This window comes from Hylobates moloch, unplaced genomic scaffold, assembly GCF_009828535.3.
Source record: "Hylobates moloch isolate HMO894 unplaced genomic scaffold, HMol_V3 SCAFFOLD_24, whole genome shotgun sequence".
NCBI lineage: Eukaryota > Metazoa > Chordata > Mammalia > Primates > Hylobatidae > Hylobates > Hylobates moloch.
The window spans coordinates 27,076,465-27,098,369 of NW_026652299.1; the positions used below are offsets into that span (position 1 = coordinate 27,076,465).

The 21,905-nt window shown below is 41.0% G+C and overlaps 1 protein-coding gene and 1 long non-coding RNA gene across 3 annotated transcripts in view; one reads left to right on the forward strand and one right to left on the reverse strand.

The window, feature by feature from the left end:
- The window catches only part of CLASP1 (cytoplasmic linker associated protein 1), a 301,973-nt gene that overhangs the window by 166,441 nt on the left and 113,627 nt on the right, over positions 1-21,905 (reverse strand). Inside the window, exon 7 of the mRNA XM_058434402.1 lies at positions 11,730-11,827. Coding sequence (XP_058290385.1) covers positions 11,730-11,827 — 98 coding nt within the window. The remainder of the gene's footprint in view (positions 1-11,729; positions 11,828-21,905) is intronic.
- LOC131382440 (uncharacterized) lies at positions 952-21,863 on the forward strand. 2 transcript variants are annotated; one of them, XR_009211938.1, is made up of 3 exons: positions 952-1,127; positions 12,329-12,619; positions 21,838-21,863. It is a non-coding gene; the product is annotated as an uncharacterized LOC131382440 (long non-coding RNA). The 2 variants fall into 2 exon arrangements; XR_009211937.1 differs by having other exon boundaries at positions 21,833-21,860.

A 21,905-nucleotide genomic window follows, 5' to 3' on the forward strand; every position in this document is an offset into this window, starting at 1 on the left:
AAAAAAAAAAAAAAAAAGAAAGAAAAAGAAAAAAGAGGCTTTCTCACAGGTATATTGGAGTAAGTATTGAGATTCCAAAGCAACGTATCTGTGCATTCAATTTTAGGGACATTTTAAGAGCTTTTTAACACACCATCCTATCCTGCCAGCTGTCATCATTTCAAATATGTTTGCCTTTTCCTCTCAAGCAAATGGAAGCTCCTCAGGGGTAGAGATGTGAGCTATATTCTTTTGGTATTTGTACCAAACACTATGTATACCATGCAGACACTCACTCAGGAGAGTTACATCACTATGTTAGACAGCTGGAACCTAACTCCTCACTCTGGAAAACTGTAGGTATTCACACAAGCTCTAGTGTTTGTTCATTCATTTGTTCATTCACTCAAAAATACTTGAGTGCCCATTATGTGCCCAACACCAAGCTAGTGAGTTCTTAACCTCTGGAGCTTATGCTCTAAGTAACAGAGAGGCCAAAATTACACATCAGCAAATGAGGGGGATGAACCAACCTGATGCACTGCCTCCCCCTATTCCATAGGAGACACCAACAATCTTTTTAAGCCATCTTTCCACTAAGCCCAGATGTTCCCTTAGAATCCTTCTCGAAACTATTCCAGGCAGCCACTACCCATTAGTTAAAACTGGCACTGAATAAAACTCCAATTGCCACCTCAGGACCAGATATGAGTAAAACTATAACTCACTTTCAAATCCAGCAGCTACTAAAGAACTGGAAAGATGCCTTACATGATTGTGTTTCTTATGATGTTTCCATTATCTTCCCTTTTTAAAAGTAACAAAGATCTCCAACGGCTTGACAAACTCATAAATAATATCATGACACAGGTTGCCAGGGCATGCCCTCACTAAGGCACTACTTGATTGTGTCACAACCACACCCTCTGATGAGAGCACGCCTGCAAGTCTGCAAGTTGGAGCCAAGGTATACCTCTAGTCTGGTTGTTCCTGAAATTACTGGAAGAGGGCAAGTATTTCTTCCATTCCTGGGAGAGTATTCACCATTCCAAATGGTAATTGTATACGAGTCTGCGGATTCTTTCTCAGTGGTGAGGCATTCTCACTGTGGTCACATTACCCACGACCTGGCACGCCTGAACAACTAGGTATGAGAACACTATAAACATAACTATTACTAGTATCTCCACCTTAATTCAGAATTCCCTCTGCTTTTACTCTCCTGTCTCACTAGCTCCCTCATTCTCTGCTCATTAATGCTGCTACAACAGCTCCTATCAAGGTTACCACCTAAAGAGACAGTTTAACACCAACGAAGCATCCTTAGGAATGAAAGGACTGGTTTTTGTTTGCTAGCTCTGAGCACGAAAATATAAAATGTCTCTCTTGGGACCTACTGATTCACATGAATCTAAAAGGATGAGTTTTATATATTCAAAGACATTGAATACATAACTAATGATTACCCTCTGAAGCCACCAAATTGTTTTATTTTAAATCTCTGGATTTCCATTTAAAATAAATTTCTTTACTGGTTTGACAACCACCATCTTCCTCTATTTTTTCTGAATTTAAATTTCCATATTAAACTCTTCAATCCAACTAGAATTTATTTTACTATAAGATTTAGTTCAAATTAGTTCCTTCCTAGAAAATTTTATATATAAATTCTAAATAATTTCCTGGAAGCAAATACTTAATCACAGCAATCTCAGTCAATAAGCTGCATCCATATACTCAGAGCTTCTAGCATGAAAAAGAGAAATCAACATAAACACATACTTAAAAATCCAAACTTGGAGGACAGAAGAGATTTTGAAGAGACAGAAAAAGTTTTTTAAAAAATGTCATTAGTGCTTCCAAAGAGATAAGAGAAAATATTGTGATCATAAAACAGGAGAGGAGCCCTTTAAGATGGCAGAATAAGGACCATTGAAAATCTGCTTCAAAGAAGCAAAGAAAACATTGGCAAAAACTGTCCAAATCAACTTACCATCATGGTAAGTGTGAAAACCAGCAGCCTGGCAGCCACTAGAAAGAGCTGAAGCTCCCAAGTCTAGAGCTCCCTAAAAGTCCCCATTCCCAAAGAACTATCATTCCACCTATCTGGCATATCCCTGCAAGCCCAATTGCAGGGCTTGTCTTTATCTGACCTGACTTAGAGCTTGTTCAATGTTAGAGGCCTTTTCCCTGAGGCGATGATCAAAACTAACCAGTGACAACTGTTCAATATGGCGGATACCCGAGACAGAAATAACAACTGGGGCAAAGAAGTCGACCAAACATACGAAAAAAAAAAGAGGGGGAGGAGGGGTAGAAATTGAGATGTCCACAGCAAACTTTGAAAACACTGACACACTCCTGGGAACCTGGGAGGTCACATATATGTGCAAGGCTGTGCACATGCACAGGCCCAGGAAACACCTCTGAAGACTCTAATGTCCCCACTGGCTGACTGACACTCTGAACAAGCAGGAAATAAAAAGGAAGACAGAAGTGCAAAACACATTTCAGAGCACTGAAAGCATGCCCCGAAAGCACAGAGCCAGTCAGTAGAGGCTGGGAGACTTACCGGTTCAACACATTTAAGGAAATCTCTGTTCAATCATTAGCAAACCGCTAAGCTAACCAACCAGAGAATTCAGTGGCCACATAAAACAAAGAACAAAGACTTTAAGAATTCTTTCAGGAAAGTCACTAGACCAAAATAAGCAACAAAAACAATAAACAGCAACAACAAAAAATCTGGCGCGGGGGGGAGAAAGAATATGATTTCCTGAGTTGCCACAATATATTATTTAAAGTGTCCAGTTTCAACAAGAAATGATGAGACAAAGAAACAAGAAAACATGGCCCATACAAAGGAAATAAAAATCAGTCAACAAAAACTATTTTTAAGGAAACCTATACATTGGCTTAACTCAATGAAGACTTCAAGTCAACTAATATAAATATGTTGAAAGATCTAAAGAAAACTATTTCTGAAGAATTAAAGTGTAAGAACAATGTCTCACCAAATAGAGAATAACAACAAAGAGAAAGAATATATTTAAAAGAACCATATAGAAATTCTGGAGATGAAAAGTACAATAACTGAAATTAAAAATTCACTAGGAGGAGTTCAACAACAGATCTGAGCTGAGACAAGAAGGAATCAACAAATTTGAAAATCAGTCAATTGATACCATATCCCATCTAAGTAACAGAAACAAACAAACAAAAAAAATGAACAGAGCCTAAGAGATCATCTTACAAAACCAATGTACCAACACAGTCACATAACAGAAGTCCCAGGAAAACAGAAAAAAGAAAAGGAGATATGGTACTTTTCAAAGGACTTTTTGGGTCAGATTCTTTGCCCTAGTTGTTATTGTTGCCTCAGGCATCTACCACGTTGAAAAATTATCAGAAAAAGATATATGAAGAATAATGGCTAAAAAGTTCACAAATTTGACATAAAACAATCTACATATTTAACGAGCAACTCCAAACAGGATAAACTTAAAGAGATCCAAATCTAGACACAATAACCAAACTGTCACAAGAGAAGACAAAGAGAAAATCTTTAAAGCAACAATGGAGAACCCACTCATTGTGCACAAGGGATCCTCAAAAAGGTCAATATCTGATTTCTCATGAGAAACCATGAAAGCCAGAGTGGAGCAGGGTGGGAATAGATAATATATTCAAAGTTCTGAAATTAAAAAGACAATCAGCCAAGAATTCTATATGTAACAAAACTATTCACCAAAAACAAAGGAGAACTTAAGATATTACCAGATAAATGAAAAACAACAGTCCTTTGGGTTGAAATGAAAGGACACTGTACAACAGCTCAAATCCACATGAAGAAATAAAAAAAAAAAGTAAAAATAACTACATAGGTAAATATAAAATATAGTATAAAGGTATTTTTGTTCTTAGCTCTTTTCTTGTCCTACATAACTTAAAAATAAACTGCATAAAGCAATAATTATAGAACTATATGCACTGGTGGGCTTATAATGTATAAAGATGTAATTTGCATGACAATAGCAAAAAAGAAAAAGAAAACAGAGCTAAGTAGAAGTTTTTAATACTGAAATTAAACAGTATCAATTTAAACTAGACTGTTTAAAGATGTTAATTGTAAGCCCCAGAGCAATTGCAAATAATTCCCCCCCAAAAAACTAAAATAAACAGAAAGTTACAGCAGTACACTAGAAAATACCTATTTAACACAAAATAATGCAGTAACAGAGGAACAAGAAACAAGTCATGACATACAGAACATAAATAACACACCTGCAGACATAAATTCTACCTTATCATACTACATTAAATATAAATAGATTAAACACTCCAACAGAAAGTTAAAAAAAGTCAGACTGCATAAACAAATAAGACTCAACTTTATAGTGTCTACAAGAGACTCATTGTATTTATTTTTTTTATAAAAGATGGGGTTTCACTAGGTTGCCCAGGCTGAACTAGAGCTTAAGTCATCCTCCTGCCTCAGCTTCCCCAGTAGCTAGAACTGGGGGTACATGCCACCACACCCAGCCTAAGAGACACTTAAGATTCAAAGTCACAAAGTGGTTGAAAAGTAAAGGATGGAAAAAGATATTTCATGCAACAGTACACAAAAGAGAGCCAGAATGGTTATAGTGATAACAACACAGACCTTAAGACAAAAATTCTCTCTGTGCACAAAGAAAGACATTTTACAATAGTAAAAGAGTCAATGCTCAGGGGATCATAACAATTATAAACATATATGCACCTAAGAACAGAGCCCAAAATACAGGAAGCAAAAGGTGACAACTGAAGAGAGAAATAGATAATTCAACAGTATTAACTGGAAACTTCAATATGTACATTCCTTAATGGATTTTAAAAACCAGAAAGAGGATCAACCAGAAAATAAGACTTCAATGACACTATAATCCAACTAGAACAAACATCTATAAGACATTCAAACAAACAATATTAGAATACAGATTCTTCTTTTTTGAGACAGGGTCTCTCTCTGTCACCCAAGCTGGAGTGCAGTGGCACGATCTCAGCTCACTGCAACCTCAACCTCCCAAGCTGGAGAGATTCTCCTGCCTCAGCGTCTCATGTAGCTAGGACCACAGGCACACGCTACCACACCCAACTAATTTTTTAATTTTTTTGTAGAAACAGGGTCTCATGTTGCTCAGGCTGGTCTTGAACTCCTGGGCTCGAGCAATCCTTCTGTCTCGGCCTCCCAAAGGGATGGGATTACAGGCATGAGCCACTGGGCCTGCCTTACAGATTCTTTTCAAGTGTACATGGAACATTATCCAGGAGTCCACATGCCATGCCACAAACATAAGCCTCAATAAATTTCAAGCTGGGCACGGTGGACCAAGCTGGGCTGTAATCCCAGCACTTGGGGAGGCTGAGGCAGGTGGAACACATGAGGGCAGAAGTTTGAGATCATCCTGGCCGATGTGGCAAAACCTCGTCTCTACTAAAATCACAAAAATTAGCCAGGTGTGGTGGTGTACATCTGTAATCCCAGCTACTTGGAAGACTGAGGCACATGAATTGCTTGAACCCAGGAGGAAGAGGTTGCAGTGAGCCAAGACTGTACTACTGCACTCCAGCCTGGACAAAAGAGTGAGACTCTGCCTCAAAAAAAAGTTTTTAATTAAAAAAAAAGAATTTCAAATAACTGAAAGCATACAAATTATGTTCTCTAACCACAATAGGATAAAATCAGAAATTAATAACAAAAAGAAATGAGAAACAAACAAATGTAGAAATCAAACACTCCTAACAAATAACTCAAAAATGAAAACAAAAAGGAATTAGAAAATACTTTGAGATAAATGAAAACATTAACATATCAAACCTTATGGAATACAGCTAAAGTACTTAGAAATTCATAGGTGTAAATGTCTACATTAAAACAGAAGATCTCAAATCAATAACCTGGGCCAGGCGCGGTGGCTCACGCCTGTAATCCCAGCACTTTGGGAGGCCAAGGAGGGTGGATCACAAGGTCAGGAGATCGAGACCATCCTGGCTAACACAGTGAAACCCTATCTCTACTAAAAATACAAAAAATTAGCCAGGCCTGGTGGTGTGCGCCTGTAGTCCCAGCTACTCGGGAGGCTGAGGCAGGAGAATGGCGTGAATCCAGGAGGCAGGGCTTGCAGCGAGCCGAGATTGCGCCACTGCACTCCAGCCTGGGTGACAGAGCAAGACTCTGTCTCAAAAAAAAAAAAAATCAATAACCTTCCATCTTAAAAAACTGGAAAAAGACAAGTATATCAAACCAATCAAAAGTAAAGATTAGAGTGAAATAAGCAAAATATATACAACAGGGGAAACAGAAAAATCAATGAAACCAGAAGTTAGTTCTTTGAAAAGGCAAAAATTGACAAACCTTAACTAGACTGACCAGAAGAGCAAAGGCTCAAATTAATGAAATAAGAACCTTGAAAGGGAAGGCATCACTGCTGAGCATGTACAAATAAAAAGGATTACAGGGGAATTCTACGAACAATTATATGCCAACAATTAGATAACCAAGATAAAATGACTAAATTCCTACAGAGACCCAAGCTACCAAAACTGATTCAAAAAGAAACAGAAAATCTGAATAGACCCTTAACAAGTAGAGAAATTAAATCAGTGACCCCTAACAAGTAGAGAGATTGAATTAGTGATTCAAAAAAAATCAGCCTGAGACCAGCCTGGGCAACATGGCAAAACCTCATCTGTACAAAAAATACAGAAATTACCCACGCATGGTGGCATGCACCTGTAGTCTCAGCTACTTGGGAGGCCGAGGTGCAACGATTACCTGAGCCCAGGAAGTCAAGGCTGCAGTGAGCAATGATCATGTCATTGCACTCCAGCCTGGGCAACAGAGCGAGATCCTGCCTCAAAAAATAATAATAATAAATAAAAATAATTTTAAAAAATAAATGAGCGAATGAATGAATGAATGAATGAACCAAGAAAGAAAAGGCCTGGTCTCCAAGAAACAGCAGATGCACCTGCCGAGAAATGTGAAGCAAAGACCCAGGATGACAAAGTGGTGTCAGGATGATGGTTTTGCAAAAGGCAGTGACGGCAGCCAGTCCAGGCTGAAACAGGCTTCACAGACTTACACAACTGGCAGAGAGGTTAGCAAGTAGAAAGTATGAATATGCAGTAAGTATATAGAGAACTATACAAATGAAACTAAAACAATTATTAACCCCAGGAAAAATAAAAAGTTGTAAGAAAAAGGTAATCATAGTTTACCAAATATTAATAGTGAACTGTAAATAGCATTCATAATCATAATATGAACTATATGTTGTCCTTACCAAAATTAAAATATGACTTTATTTGGTAGATGAGGAGATTGGAAGTATATATGAGGGAGGTTAAGAGAAAAAAGAGCAGTCGGGGCAGTGGCTCATGCCTGTAATCCCAGCACTTTGGGAGGCCGAGGCGGGTGGATCACCTGAGGTCGGGAGTTCAAGATCAGCCTAACCAACATGGAGAAACCCCGTCTCTACTAAAAATACAAAATTAGCCAGGCATGGTGGTGCATGCCAGTAATCCCAGCTACTCGGGAGGCTGAGGCAGGAGAATCACTTGAACCCAGGAGGCGGAGGTTGCGGTGAGCTGAGATCACGCCATTGCACTCCAACCTGGGCAACAAGAGCGAAACTCCATCTCAAAAAGAAAAAAAGAGAGAGAGAGAGCTGAAATTCAGCCTCCATAGTAAAAAGTATAATTCTTATCGTGACAAAAAATTTGTAAATAGCAATACCTGCCAATTATTAGGAGAACAGTAAATAACATAAGGATCAATAAAAACAGTTGACAGCGTTTGCCTCTGAGGAGCAGAAAATGGCAGAAAGAGTGAGGAACTGTCTGTTCAAAAATGTATCTTATTAATCTAGTTGAATCTCTGTGTGTACAAATAACTATGACAAAAAATAAAATTAAAAATAAATGATGTCTCAGAGCAATTTATCATCTGCTTTCACCTTGGGTTCTCTTTAACACTAAAGCTTTAGCAAGCAAGTTAAAAATTTTAAAGTACCAATTTTCCCTTTCTGAAACAATCATTAAGTAATAAAATCTGATGAATGTTTATAAATTTTAAAATAGATAGCAAATGAGTAAATATTATGAAATCTGTTTTTTAAAAAAGTAGGTTCACAATGTAAGCTACCAAATAGTTATAATGAATCAAGTGATCTATATCTCAGCCCTGTCTATAAGTTAAATTATCTTCAGGTTTAAAGCCACTGCTTTTCAGAAGCTTGGTTCCCAAATGATGATCCCAGAAGAAATTTAACATCAGTGAACTTTTTCCCAACACTCTGCAAACTAAAATATGTGATACTGACTAAAAATATTTTCTAGAAGATTCAATGGGATGAGAGTGAATGTCAAGATATGCTGAAAGTCTATGAAAGTAACAAAGAGTTAACATTTTATTAAGTTGTCAAGCATGCCTCACAGAGTATCACACAACTACATGATATCTTATGATGGCTAAAAGTTATTTATTTTCTGAACATATGTACATGAACTATAATAATACATGTAAAAACCATGTTAAATGGTCAAATATTCTATACCTTTAGGGCCTCAACTACTGTGAGACCCCATGTAAGTAGGGAGACCCTCAACATGAAGATTTTGTTAACTACTTCCGCTTTATTATCTGGCTCGATATGATTTTGGCCACAAGAAGAGAAGACTGAAATAACAACAAACGGCCCTGATCCCTAATTCCAGCTCCTCCAAAGTGAAGCTGGTTGTACAGGTCTCTTTTCTCAACTGCAAAATGGACAAAGAAAATTGTTGCTTGAATGGGATTACTATTCTTGCTATTTATGTCATTTAGGTGATCTCACTAAGGCATTTTCTTCACCATGTATTTCTTAGAGATATAATTAATCATATTCTTCTCAACAAACTCTCTTGGTGAACAAACTCTTATGAAGACATTTTTAATTTAGAACTAAATCCAAGTTTTGGAAAGCATTAAGCAAATTTTACATATTGTAATAGTCCTATGGAAACTTGCTAAGTTGAAAAATCTGTGCTCACAAAATTACTAAAAAATCTATAATGATGTAAGAGAAGTCTAGACTATTCAAGTAATCCAGTCACCCATGTGGAGCCACATATAGCAGATACTGAAGTTCTCTGATACCATAAAAGCCTCATTCCATTTGGGCACAAAAACAAAAGTGGTAACTGGAGCCTCTGCCCCTCAGAGTTCTAGATCTTAGGTACTGTCTTGTAGTAAATGCAAAGAAACTTGAAGTTTCAGCTTCTCTCACTAGAGTAAGGTTTTTAAAGAACAGCATAGTTCTCCAAGCACTCGTGTCTGCCAAAGTGTCACAATATGGATGTGAAGGGTGTGGGTCCATTTCCCTAAGAACACCCTCTCCATTTTGGAGAATTTGTAGGAGGATTTTAGGTAATGTGAGCTAGCAGAAACCCTCATTTCTATTCAGAGGTCCAAGTTCTTTTGTAGCACCTTTTTAAATGTTTTTTATTAAAAAAAAAAAAAAAAAAGAAAGAAAGAGAAGGAGGGGGTCATGTGAAGAACCTGAGAAACATGTGACTGAGAGCTGGAAAAGGCTTTAACTCCAGCTCTGGCATCCAGGCCTCTGAGGTCCCACTGTGTTGGGGATCTCCAGGACCACCCCCAGGCTTACTGGCTCACTAGGAAGACTCATAGGACTCAGCACAATCATAGTCACAGCTGTGATTTTTTATAGCAAAAGGATACAAAGCACAATCAGCAAAGGAAAAAGGTGCATGGGGTGAAATCCAGAGGATACCAGGCAAGCATCCTAGAGACTCTCCTGGAAGAGTCACACAGGACACATTTAATCCCTCAGCAGTGAGGTGTAACAACACAAGTGATATGCCTTCTATCAGGAATGCTCCTTGGAGACTCAGTGCCTGGGGTTTTTCCTGGGGGCTGGTCATGTAAACACCCTCTGCCTGGCACTTAACAAAATGCCAGACTCCCAGAAGGAAAGCAGGTATTCAGCATAATCCAAATTGTGCTGTGCAGTTTGACACAGTGAGCCACTCTTATTTCACTTGTTGGGAATGGTGGGGGCCCTCCCTAAATCCACATTTCTAGACACCAGCATGGGGCCACGCCTGTAAGCAGGCCTTTCTAAGGACAGCAGTCTCAGGCCAGCTGCATTAACTCTTTCCTGCACTCACCTCTCTAGATCTCGGTTTCACCATGTCATTTCCCCCTGATTTGCTAGTTTGCTGTGGTTACCCTCCAAAAATACAGAGGAAGCCTCCTGTTAAGATGAAAACTGTGTAAAATGGTAGATTCATGGTCTGGGGTCACATCAAGTTACACAGCATGGCATGAGGCCATCCCTGCAGCAGGGCAGGGTTTCACTCTCGAGACCTGTTTTCCCAACAATCATGGTGACTTTGTCATTAAACAGTCCTTTCCCTTGATATCATGCCTTCCCTGCTCATCTGTACCCTCCAACTTTCCCTCAGAGATTGTTAAGTATTGCTATTGAGTTCTTTTTCCTCCTGTGTTCTCACCATATATTCAAAGACCAGAAGGCTGAGGTTCACAAAACACAGGAATTAAAAAAAAAAAAAAAAAAACTATTATCACAGATTATCCTTTGTAAAGAACATGAAAAGTAGTTTTATTCCCATCTAATCATCCTGTGCACACATGGTGACAGCAATTCCAGATCAGGCATGACTCTCAACCACAAGGAAGCACAGTCCACTTGTCTGCCTGTGGAGCCGCCACTTGAGGGTCTGGGGCCCACTGCCGTCATGTTTGCCTTAGAGACATCAAGACGGTTGACTCCTGTATATTTCAATATTCCATCCTATTTCCAGATGCCCAGTATGCCATAAACTCTTTTGTGAAACAGGGCAGAGAAAATTAAAAGGCAAGTCAGAAGAACAGGGTTTTGAACTTTGTTCTCTCTCTTAGTAGCTGTGTAATCTCTCAAAAGTCACTTCATGTTTCTAGGCCTCTGGGGTTTCCATGGACAAAATGACAGGCTCAGATAAGCTGCGCTGTGAGTCCACTCCAGATCTGTCTGGAATTTTAACACTACTTTCCCCCTTAAAGGAATGACCCAGGGTAAAAGTTTGGAATTAATTTGGTGTTAAGTTTCTCCATCACAGTTAAAATTATACATATCTGATCATTACATTACTTTAAAAATTTGGACTATAACAAAGTCACATTTGTGGACTCCAATTGTCTTGGGTCTGATGAGACGTTGATCCCCTTGCATGGGCTTATACACATTGAGAATGACATGAAAACAGAAAGTTACATTTAAAACATGATTTCCAAAATTATAACTTACGAATTTTTATCCAAACCCATTCTGGAATGGCTTCATTCATTCAAATATATTCTAAGCACCTACTATACTAAGTGCTGTCTGTACAGATATAGATATAGAATCATAGATATAGAACCATAAAACTGTAAGAGTGCTGAATTTTTCAATACCAATTACTTTTAAAATCAGTATGTGGCATGGGACCTGGCCAGTTGTCTGAGTGAGAAAGTCTCATTTCTGAGGAATTGGAATGGGAGCGGACCCCTGATGTATGATCTGGACAAAATCTCCAACTACCCTCTAACCATATATTCTTTGAATAAAATAACCACAACAGAAAAAGTATTGCAAATCAAGGTATTAACTGGAAAAGAATGGGGGTGGGGTAGCAGAAGAAAGGAAAAAATCTGCACTCACCGGGACTGTGGCAATCCTTTTTTACTGAGATCTGCCCTCACACGTTCTCCTACATGTCTGTAAATTTCCACTAAGCTGTTTATTGCTGCATCTCGAACCTAGATATAAAAGAAGAGATCTTACAGCTGCTCTGTGTCATCCCCCAGCAAATCCTGCTGGGACACAACAGGCCATATACCACCCCAATTTATCACCATTTTACCAGTGCAACTGTGAATACAATCCTTACATACATTTGTCTAGAGAAAGCCATGTTTGACGGTTTTCACTTTGCTGATACAATGTCAAAGGGTAGTAAAACTGTGGGACCCCCATCCCTATATACACGGCAAAGTCCATATCCTTAGTTCTTTCCATTCTTTAAGGTGATTTTGGAAAACTGGAATTTTCAGACCATCTTTCCAAATTAAGAAACAACACTATAAATAAATGATACTAAAAATAAAACCCCATGTAAAACACTCTGGATTTAAGTCAATGAAACAAATACTTAATGAGCAACAAAAATGGGTAGTACAGGCTATATGAAGTCCCATACTCAAGAAGCCCCTAGTCCTAAGAAGGAGATTTTTTAAAAGTCCTAAAATTCTACATTACAGGGCATGATGCAATAAACATTATTCAAGAGCATGAAGAGCTTGTGGTTTAAAGAAGGGAGCAATCACATTAGGGGATGTCAACGGATGCCGTATGAGGAAGAAACCACTGTAAAGTGCGTGGAACAGCAGGATTTCACCAGGTCCAGATGGAATGAGTGGATTCCGAATAAGACACAGCCTGCGCAAAGGCATGAAAGCAGACATGCACAGCACATGCTTCAGGAAGAGGAAGTATGCCAGTCTGGCCAGACCAGATACAAACTAAGAAAGCAGCATGAAATACGAAATAAGGTGTGAGAGACAGGGTAGATTTATTTTTTTAACCTGGGGAAATTTGAATACGGACTGTATATTACACATCACTGTATCAATGTTAAATTTCCAGGGTGAGAAAAATGGCATGAGTTTATATAAGAAAATATCCTTGTTATTAAATGATACACACTGATATGTCTAGGGTTAAAAATATCATTATAAGCCGGGCGCGGTGGCTCACGCCTATAATCCCAGCACTTTGGGGAGGCCAAAGCGGGCAGATCACGAGGTCAGGAGTTCCAGACCAGCCTGGCCAACATGGTGAAACCTTGTCTCTACTATAAATAAAAAAAAATTAGCAGGGCGTGGTAGCGCATGCACCTGTAGTCCCAGCTACTCAGGAGGCTGAGGCAGGAGAATCCCTTGAACCCGGGAGGTAGAGTTTGCAGTAAGCTGAGATGGCACCACTGCACTCCAGCCTGGGCAACAGAGCAAGACTCTGTCTCAGAAAGAAAGAAAAAAAAATCATTATATCTGCATGTTACTTTCGAATGGCTCAAGAAAAAAGTATGTGTCTGTATATGTATGTATGTGTGTACACAGAGATACAGAACAAATGTGACAAATGTTAACTGGTAAATACACTCACTTTCTCTGTATGTTAAAAAATTTGCAAATAAAAAGGTAAGAAGAAAGACATTTTTAAAACATAAAATGGAACCAAGGCCAGGTGGTACTGGGGAGGCTATGCTTAATTCAGTAAGCAAAGATGAGAGTACAACATCAAGGTAGTGCAGACTGAAGAGAAAAGAAGTAGGAATACAAACAAAAATTTACAATTTGAAATACTGAAAGGAGTCCTCTGATTTAACAGTGTTATAGGACAGGTAACTTTACTCATAATTTTTATCTCTTCCAGTGGAAAAAGGCAAATCTTAGGTTATATTGTCACCCAAAACCTCATGCTATGGACTGAACTGTGTGCCCCCAAAATTCAAATGATGAAGCCCTAATTCTCCAACATATTTCAAGATAGGGCCTACAAGGATGCAATTAAGGGCGGAGCATGGTGGCTCACACCTGTAATCCCACCACTTTGGGAGGCCAAGGTAGGAGGATAGCTTGAGCCCAGGGGTTTGGGACCAGCCTGGGCAACAAAGTGAGTGCCCATCTCTACAAAAAAAATTTTTCTTAATTAGCTGGGCCAGTTGGTACTCACCTACAGTCCTACCTACTTGGGGGGCCTGAGGTAGGAGGATCACTCAAGCTCAGGAGTTGGAGGCTGCAGTGAGCTATAATCCTACCACCACACTCTAGCCTCAGAGACAAAGCAAGACTCAAGCTTTTTTTTTTTTTTTTTTTTTTTTTTTTTTTTTTTTTTAGAAAAAGGAGGTAACTGGGTATGGTGGCTTGTGCCTATAATCCCAGCACTTTGGAAGGCCCAGGCAGGCGAGTTTAAGTTCAGGAGTTCGAGTTCAGGCGAGTTCGAGGTGAGGAGTTCGAGACCAGCCTGGCAAACATGGTGAAACCCCATTTCTACTAAAAAATACAAAAATCAGCTGGGCATGGTGGTGCACACCTGCAATCCCAGCTACTTGGGAGGCTGAGGTAGGAGAATCACTTAAACCCGGGAGGCAGCGGTTGCAGTGAGCTGAGATCACGCCACTGCATTCCAGTCTGGGTGACAGAGCGAGACCCCCGTCTCAAAAAAAAAAAAAGATGCAATTAAGGTTAAATGAGGTCATGATGGCAGGACCCTAAAATTAGAGGATTAGTGTCCTCATAAGAGAAGCCAGAGAGCTGGGTACACACACAGAAGAGGTCACATAAGCACATAGTGAGATGGCAGCCATCTACAAGCCAGGAGGAGAGCCCCAACCAGAACCTGGCCTCCAAAACTGTGAGAAAACTAATTTCTGTTGTTTAACTCACTCAGTCTACAGCATTTTGTTACAGCAGCCAGAGCTGACAAACACAGATTATCAGTTTATTTTTGGGGAAAAAAATAATTTCTAATGTTAGGGAACATTTTTACACTGAAAATGCGGTCGGGCGCAGTGGCTCATGCCTGTAATCCCAGCAGTTTGGGAGGCCAAGGCAGGCAGATCACTGGAGGTCAGGAGTTGGAGACCAGCCTGGCCAACATGGTGAAACCTCATCTCCACTAAAAATACAAAAAAAAAAACTTTAGCCAGGCATGGTGGCAAGTGCCTGTTAGTCCCAGCTACTTGGGACACTGAGGCACAAGAATCGCTTGAACCCAGGAGGCAGAGGTTGCAGTGAGCCGAGATCACACCACTTCAGTCCAGCCTGGGTGACAGAGCAAGACGTTGTCTCAAGAAAAATAAAAAAAGAAAAATGCACATATTACAGAAGTAGTCAATGCTACTATACCTTGAGTATTATTATTAAAGTGTATCACCATTTTGCTTAGTTTCTAGGGATAACATCTGCTCAAAGCAAATCTCAATGGGTGATCTCTTTAAAGAACAATCAATACCCAGTCAGCTACTTAGAAAGTCTGGGCCATAAACGTTTAAGAGATTTACTGGAAAAATCACTAGCTTTAGAGTCAAATATTAATAAGTAGACTTAAGGACCTACTTGGCCATTTAGGGAGCTGTGTAACCTTAGACAAAACACTAGAACTCCTTTGGTCTCAATTTCCTCCTCTATAAATTTAGGGTTGTTCTGAGGACTGAAAGAATTTACAGTTTCATTCAACAAATATTTGAGTGCCTACTATGTGAAAATGAACTGAAACGCCTACACAGGCCAGACAGTGACATGAGGAGTGAGTGATTGCAGCAGGCTGAGTGCAGGGTGACAAATGGCACTGGCAGGGAACCCTGGAGGCAGGGACAGAAGAGGGATAAGGTACAGAGGCTCAGGCAGACGGGCCAGCACCACCCAGCCACAGAGGAATGGAAGCACAGCTTTACCAGACCTTCTATCCTTTCAAGAAAAGTTAAAAATATAAATCTCCCAAATATAAACTCATCTGAACTCAAAATGTAAAATTAAAACATTCTGCAGGCACAAGCATACACACACCCAAGAATCTACAGGCTGAAACCAGCTTTATGCCAGCAGTTTGTGGCCTATAGTTTGTATCTATAAAGCAATCAACACAATGGCTAGTGTTATCTATATCTTTTAAACCAACATCTTTATCCTTTAAAATAATCGTTCCTTAGACCTAGAAAGTTACAGGGTCAGATAGCATTTAGGGGTCTAAACTATTCTTCACTGAAGAACTGCAGATGAACAGATATTCCTTGGTACTGCAAAGTAGGACACTCTAATAGAGAAGAGGTTTAAATAAAAGCCATTCAGCTGAGACTGAAGGACAATGCAGCTATTCGCTTCTACACAGGCTCTCACTGGTCTCGCACTGCCTCTCCCTGCTGACCCCTCAGGCTCACCACAGAAAGGCACCGCAATGTGTCAGGCCATGAAGACTGCAAAAAGACAAGAGCCTCATACATGCAGCATGCTCTGCCAGGTCTTATATGCATGCTTTACAGAATCTAAGGTCTCCAATGTCTGACCATGTTGTTCCTTCCTTCCTCATAGTCACTGCACACTGGAGGGTGTAGAGGCTGGCAAGGTCAGTCATCTGCCCAAGGCCCACAGATCAGGAATGGCAGGCTGGGGCACCTCTCTGGGGGCAAGCTAACATTCTTCTCACCAGCGCATTGCACCTTAATGTGAATGCCAAAATAAAGGCTTCCTGCAAAGCAAAAAACTCAAAGGAAGGCTTCTGCCCTAGGGTGGGGGACAGGGAAGCAGTCTATAAACTGATGAGACCCTAAATCCACCCTGTCCTCCTAGAACCCAGCACAGCCCCACAGCCAGTGCCTTGGAGCGTGGGTACCCCGGCACCCCAGCACAGCTGTGCCCAACAGCCCACCCCTGGTTCCCAGGCTGCAACTGTGGCAGGGCCGCATGGGAGCTCTGTCAAGCCAGCAGCAGAGGTGCTCCTCCCTCCTGCTGAGCTCTGTCCAGCTGGAAACAGCACGGAATTAGCAATGGTCATCATATGTTTCAAGATGTTTTAGGCTTTGAAAACGACCAAACTCAACACGAGGGCCAGCAGTCAGCACTGGGAGTCCCACTGGACACAACCCTCTGCTGGCCTGCCTGCAAAAGGGTAGGTGAGGTGCTACGAAGATGAAATCAAAAGTTTTCAGGCAGAACTCAGGCTTTTCTTACCTAGTCAAGGGAATTCCTATTGTTAGGATGCCTCGGACCACTGGCTGCCTCTGTTACAGCCACTGCCCTGTCCTCATCAACAAGCACAGACTTCGTACTGAAATCCCCACCTCCAGGAAGAAAAGCTTCTCTCAGCTCAGGAGGTACATCCTTAGTGTACGGCCATCACATAATTCTAGTCCCTTCCCAGCAGCTGGGTCACACAGGGACATGGAATGCAACTCTCCAACAATGAAACATGAGGGGAATCTATGGGAAAGCTTCTGGAAAACATTTCTCTGCTCTTGGAAAAAGACATTCAGGGAAAGTGAACACTGGCTGGGTATTTGACGATAGGAGAGAACTGCTGATTCTCGGGGCATAGGAGGTGACAATGGTATTAAGGTTATGTTTTTGAAGGAAAAAAAAAGTCTATCTTTTAAAATATTTAAGAGTTAAATAAATGTGGCCTAAGATTTGCTTCAAAATAATCTAACTTTTGCTTCAAAATAATGGGATGGAGGAGGGGAAAAAGACAAAACTGCACTGGCCTTGTTGAATGAGCTGATGGCACATGGGGACGCTTTATGGCACTCTCACTGCTTATGTGCATGTTTGAACCTTTCGATATGAAAGTTGAAAACAGAAGAGGAGCTCACGAAGCAGCAGCCTCCTCTCCGCCAGGCCAACCATGCATGCGTGCAGCAGCTGTACCTGTGCTATGCCTGTGCTGAGGGCTCTGGGGGGCAATGCGCACAGGCTGAGATGCCCAAGACTCTGGCTCCGAGCTAGTGGCAGATCCCGGAAACTTCCTACATCAGGACCTGTCGTCATGCAGAATGACACATTTCCCCACTGCTCTAATGATTCTGAGTTGGGTTTTCAGTTACTTGTAACTAAAAGCATCCTAGCCCACACACACTACACCTGTGGCCCACTCTGAACGGCTTCCCTGCTCTGAGTCACTGCACTCAGACCACTAAGGAAACGAACACTTGCCGAGTTAATTTTAAACACCAAATCCAGTCTCTGTTAGCCACTGCCTGAAGAGCTGAGAGAGGATTCTCCACACACTGGCTGTGGGGAAATGAAGAGCTGGAGGCTGACTACTAGGTCAGGTGCCTGAGTGCAGAGACAACACTGATACAACAGTGTCCTCTCTGGCCTGAGATTTGGCAAATAAGGGAAAGTCATTCAAATAGTTATGGGGCATCAGGAACTGCAAAGAGGAACAAGTTATAATCTTAACTCTAGAGGTTCAGAGACTAGTAGGAAAGATTAATGAAAAAATTAAAATAAAGGCAACAGCAAAAGCACATGCAAGCTACACAAGAACCCCAGAAGCAGGAATAATTAACTTGGTTAGTATCGGGGAGGTGGGTGGCAGAACTTCCTGGCAGAAGGGAGATATGGATTGATTGTATGTCTGTGTATGTGTGTGTGTGTGCGCGCGCGCATATGCAAATATATGTGCGGACAAAACATTCCTAAGGCACATGTGAATATATGGATTATTTTCAGAGTGCTCAATTTGGAATAGTCTAGCTGTAAATCTTGTCCACTACAGAATACTGAAAGCTGCCCGTAGAGTACCAACCTCATCTTACGGATGAGGTGGGGGAAATGAAAAAACAAAACAAATAATAAGAACTTTTTCAAAAGCAGACACACAGGCCTAGAACTCAACCCACAAAACCACTATAGGCTCTAAATTCCTGGCCAAAGCCTAGGGCTTCCTGGCACAAAAAGTATAACTGCCATTAAAGACACTAGGCAGGAAGTGCTAACTTGAATTTTTGGCTTAATGAAACATTTTAAACAAGTCTCACATTTTCTATCTTATTTTTAAAAACTATCTCTTTGCTTCTTCATAAATTATTTTTTAAAATTATACAATCTATTTATGATTTATACAGCAGTAAGATGTAATCCATTTAAATGTACTACTTTTTTCAGTTGTATTATTATTATTATTACCCATAATCAGTCCAGGAGCACCTGATTTTTGGTAGTGAAACTAGTGTCTGGTATATGGCAGTATGTCTATAGTCTACTCCAGGGCTGCCAATGTTTGGTATAAGTATGGCTATGTCAATATCACAAATACATCTCAAGACACTAAGGCTATCCTACAATTAAGGTTTTTCATATATTTAAAGCACTATACACCTGAGTTTCTCAGAAACCCACTGGCACATGGTAGGTGCATGATTCCTGCAAATGAAAATGACCATCTCAGATGAGGAGACTACTGAGTAACTTGGCCTTCTGAGAGTCTTCTACTTAGACCAACAGGTCACACCTGCACCTAAGAACATTCACTTGCGAGGACTCTCATAAGGATTGAGGGGTGAGGCACTTCCCACTGCCTCCACTTCAAAGGGGAAACTGAGGCTCAAGATCCAAGTGACTCCAAGGTCAGCTATTACATGCAAAGCAGGGATCTATGCCTTTAACCCAGATGTCTTACATTGCGTCAGGTAGCTCAAGTATTAATATTAAACATACTCTGCCTTTTGGCAACTTTAGAACAGTATGTCAAACTGTTAAAGACTCGACATCTTAAACAACTGAATCTACATTTTGAGAATGTGGGATTGTGCTGATCATTTGAAATTTAATCTGTGTACTTCTAAAATAAAGAAAATCTTGTTAAAATCCCTAGAACCTTAAAAGTTAACCCTAGATCTAAAGGAGAAAAATAGTATCAGAGAGTAGCCCAACACAAAAACAGACTAGGCCCTTCCTGTCTCCTTTCTACCAAAGCTTTAGGAACGTTTAAGCGAGGCCTCCTCTAGCAGAAAACTTCAGAGAAAAGGAAAACCTGTGAAGAGTAGGGCATTCTCCAAGGCTTATCTGAATAGCTTCAAGGATGAGAATGTGCCCATTCAAAATTTTAAATGTGCTTAACATTCCACTCCCAATGTCTCTTACAATCTACACCGAATCCATGATCTCTTGGGCGGGGAAATACTGAGGTTATTCATCAGTGAAGAGCCCTAGGACAACAAGGCATTTCCTTCACTTTCCTCTGGAGGATGTGGTCCACCTCAGTTGCAGAAGCAAAATTTGAGGCGCAGAAGCAAAATTTGAGGCGCAGAAGCAAAATCAAGCTAGTAATCTCCATCCCCTTCCCCAAAAAGCCCAAGGACCCACACAGACAAGACAGGCCCACAGCATGAGCTCTCGCTAAATATATGTGGAAGAAAAAGAGGAAGAAGGGGGAAACGGGGGTGAGCGAGGGGACCCTGTGGGATGGACTGCAGTGTGGTGCCCAGCCATGCAGTGCTACCCTCCCCAAACCAGACTCTAGACAACGTCCCTTGTTATAGTTCTGGATGGTGTAGGTCTGGTCTGTGTTTTTATATTGCTCCACCACAGAAGTGCATTTAGAGGAGCCAGCCCTGCACCGCCCACCCCAGGTGTTAAGATCTCCACAGGCAGTGTGAACATTCACATCACCTGTCTGGCCAAAGTCAGCAACTGAATGAGGAGGGAATCACCTCAGCAAGTTGGCTTTTCTGCTCTGCTAGAGCACTCCATGTGGTGGCAGCGAAACCCCCAGAGTGCGGCCTCTATGAAGGATTTTTCCCACAGAAAACAAAAACAGAAACAAAGCCAAAAGGGAGGAAGGATACAAAACGATAATCTATTTGGTAATTTAGAATCTTTTTTTAAAAAGCACAATTTATTTTTAAATTAACTTTGAATATAAAGTATGATTAAGTAAATAAAAATGTCTAAACATTTATTTCCAATGCCATATATTTTCCTTTTTTTTTTTTTAAAGGAAAAGTCTTGCTGGGTTGCCCAGGCTGGAATGCAGTGGCACGATCTTGGCTCACTGTAACCTCTGCCTCCCAGGTTCATGTGATTCTTGTGCCTCAGGCTCCCAAGTAGCTGCGATCAAAGGTGAACGCCACCATGCCTGGCTAATTTTTTATTTTTGGTAGAGATGGGGTTTCACCATGTTGGCCTGGCTGGTCTCAAACTCCTGGCCTCCAGTGATCCACCCACCTTGGCCTCCTACAGTGCTGGGATTACTGGCATGAGCCACCACATGCCCGGCCTAATGCTATGTATTTTCAACAAAGGCTGAAAAGGGCATGAGTGGAAGAAGAAAGCAGGGAGACAGCAGACGACAGGCAGTGAGGAGGGGAGAGGCTGGGGTGGAAGGAGCAGCACAACAGCCAAAGAGAAGGGAGAGAGGCCTGCTGCTGGAACTAACAGCAAGATAAGGAAAGGGCCTGGAGGGCAGGAGGGGAGGGGTGCCGACTCAGGGGAGCTAGAGGCCAGGAGAGGGTGGGTGGAAGGCCAGCCTGATACAACCTCCTGGGAGGGTAACTTAGCAGTTATCAACCAAGATTTCACAGGAGAGGCCACTGACCATATATATTTCTCTTGTAAATTACTGTTCCATTTTCTGTCCCTTCTTCTAGTGAAGTATCATTCTTATCAGTTTGTATGAGATGACATAATAAAAATGACTCTGGTTGAGAAATAGCATCGAACTGGGAGGAAAGTTCAATGCTATTTCTCCAGCCCAGACTTGTACAACTTTGTGAATTGCCTGGTAACTCACAGGTGAGACAGCCAGCTCCTCTCCTACCCTCACACTAAGTGGTACTTTTTGTTAATTTAGGTAAAGTGCAGTTCTTAAGGGTTCAGTTGGAGGAGTTTCCACAATGATATACACAGTGGAGCCATTCCCCAAAGCAAAATGTAGAACATTCCCATCACCTCAGAAAAGTCCCCTCAGACCCTCTTCCAATCATTCTCCCCAGCCTCAGTGGATTCTGCACCACCACCCCCGGCACCACCCCTTTTGGCTGCAGAAGTGGTGGCCAGACATCTTATCTTGGAGGCTGGTCTGAATAACATCAATTTCTAGGCTAGTGATTTCTCAGCCCTGTGTATAGAAGAGGACAGAGTGGCCACCACATTTACCAATTTTATACTTAAATGTAAGCTTATTTTACACATTTAAATGTATAAATATTTTATAAATGCTAATGGGTACTGGATCTCTTAAATCATCATCATTGTTCTATGAAGATTAGGACTCCAGTCCCACCCACCACGGAACACCAGAATGCATCTCAACAGTCTGTAAGCAATGACTTCTCCC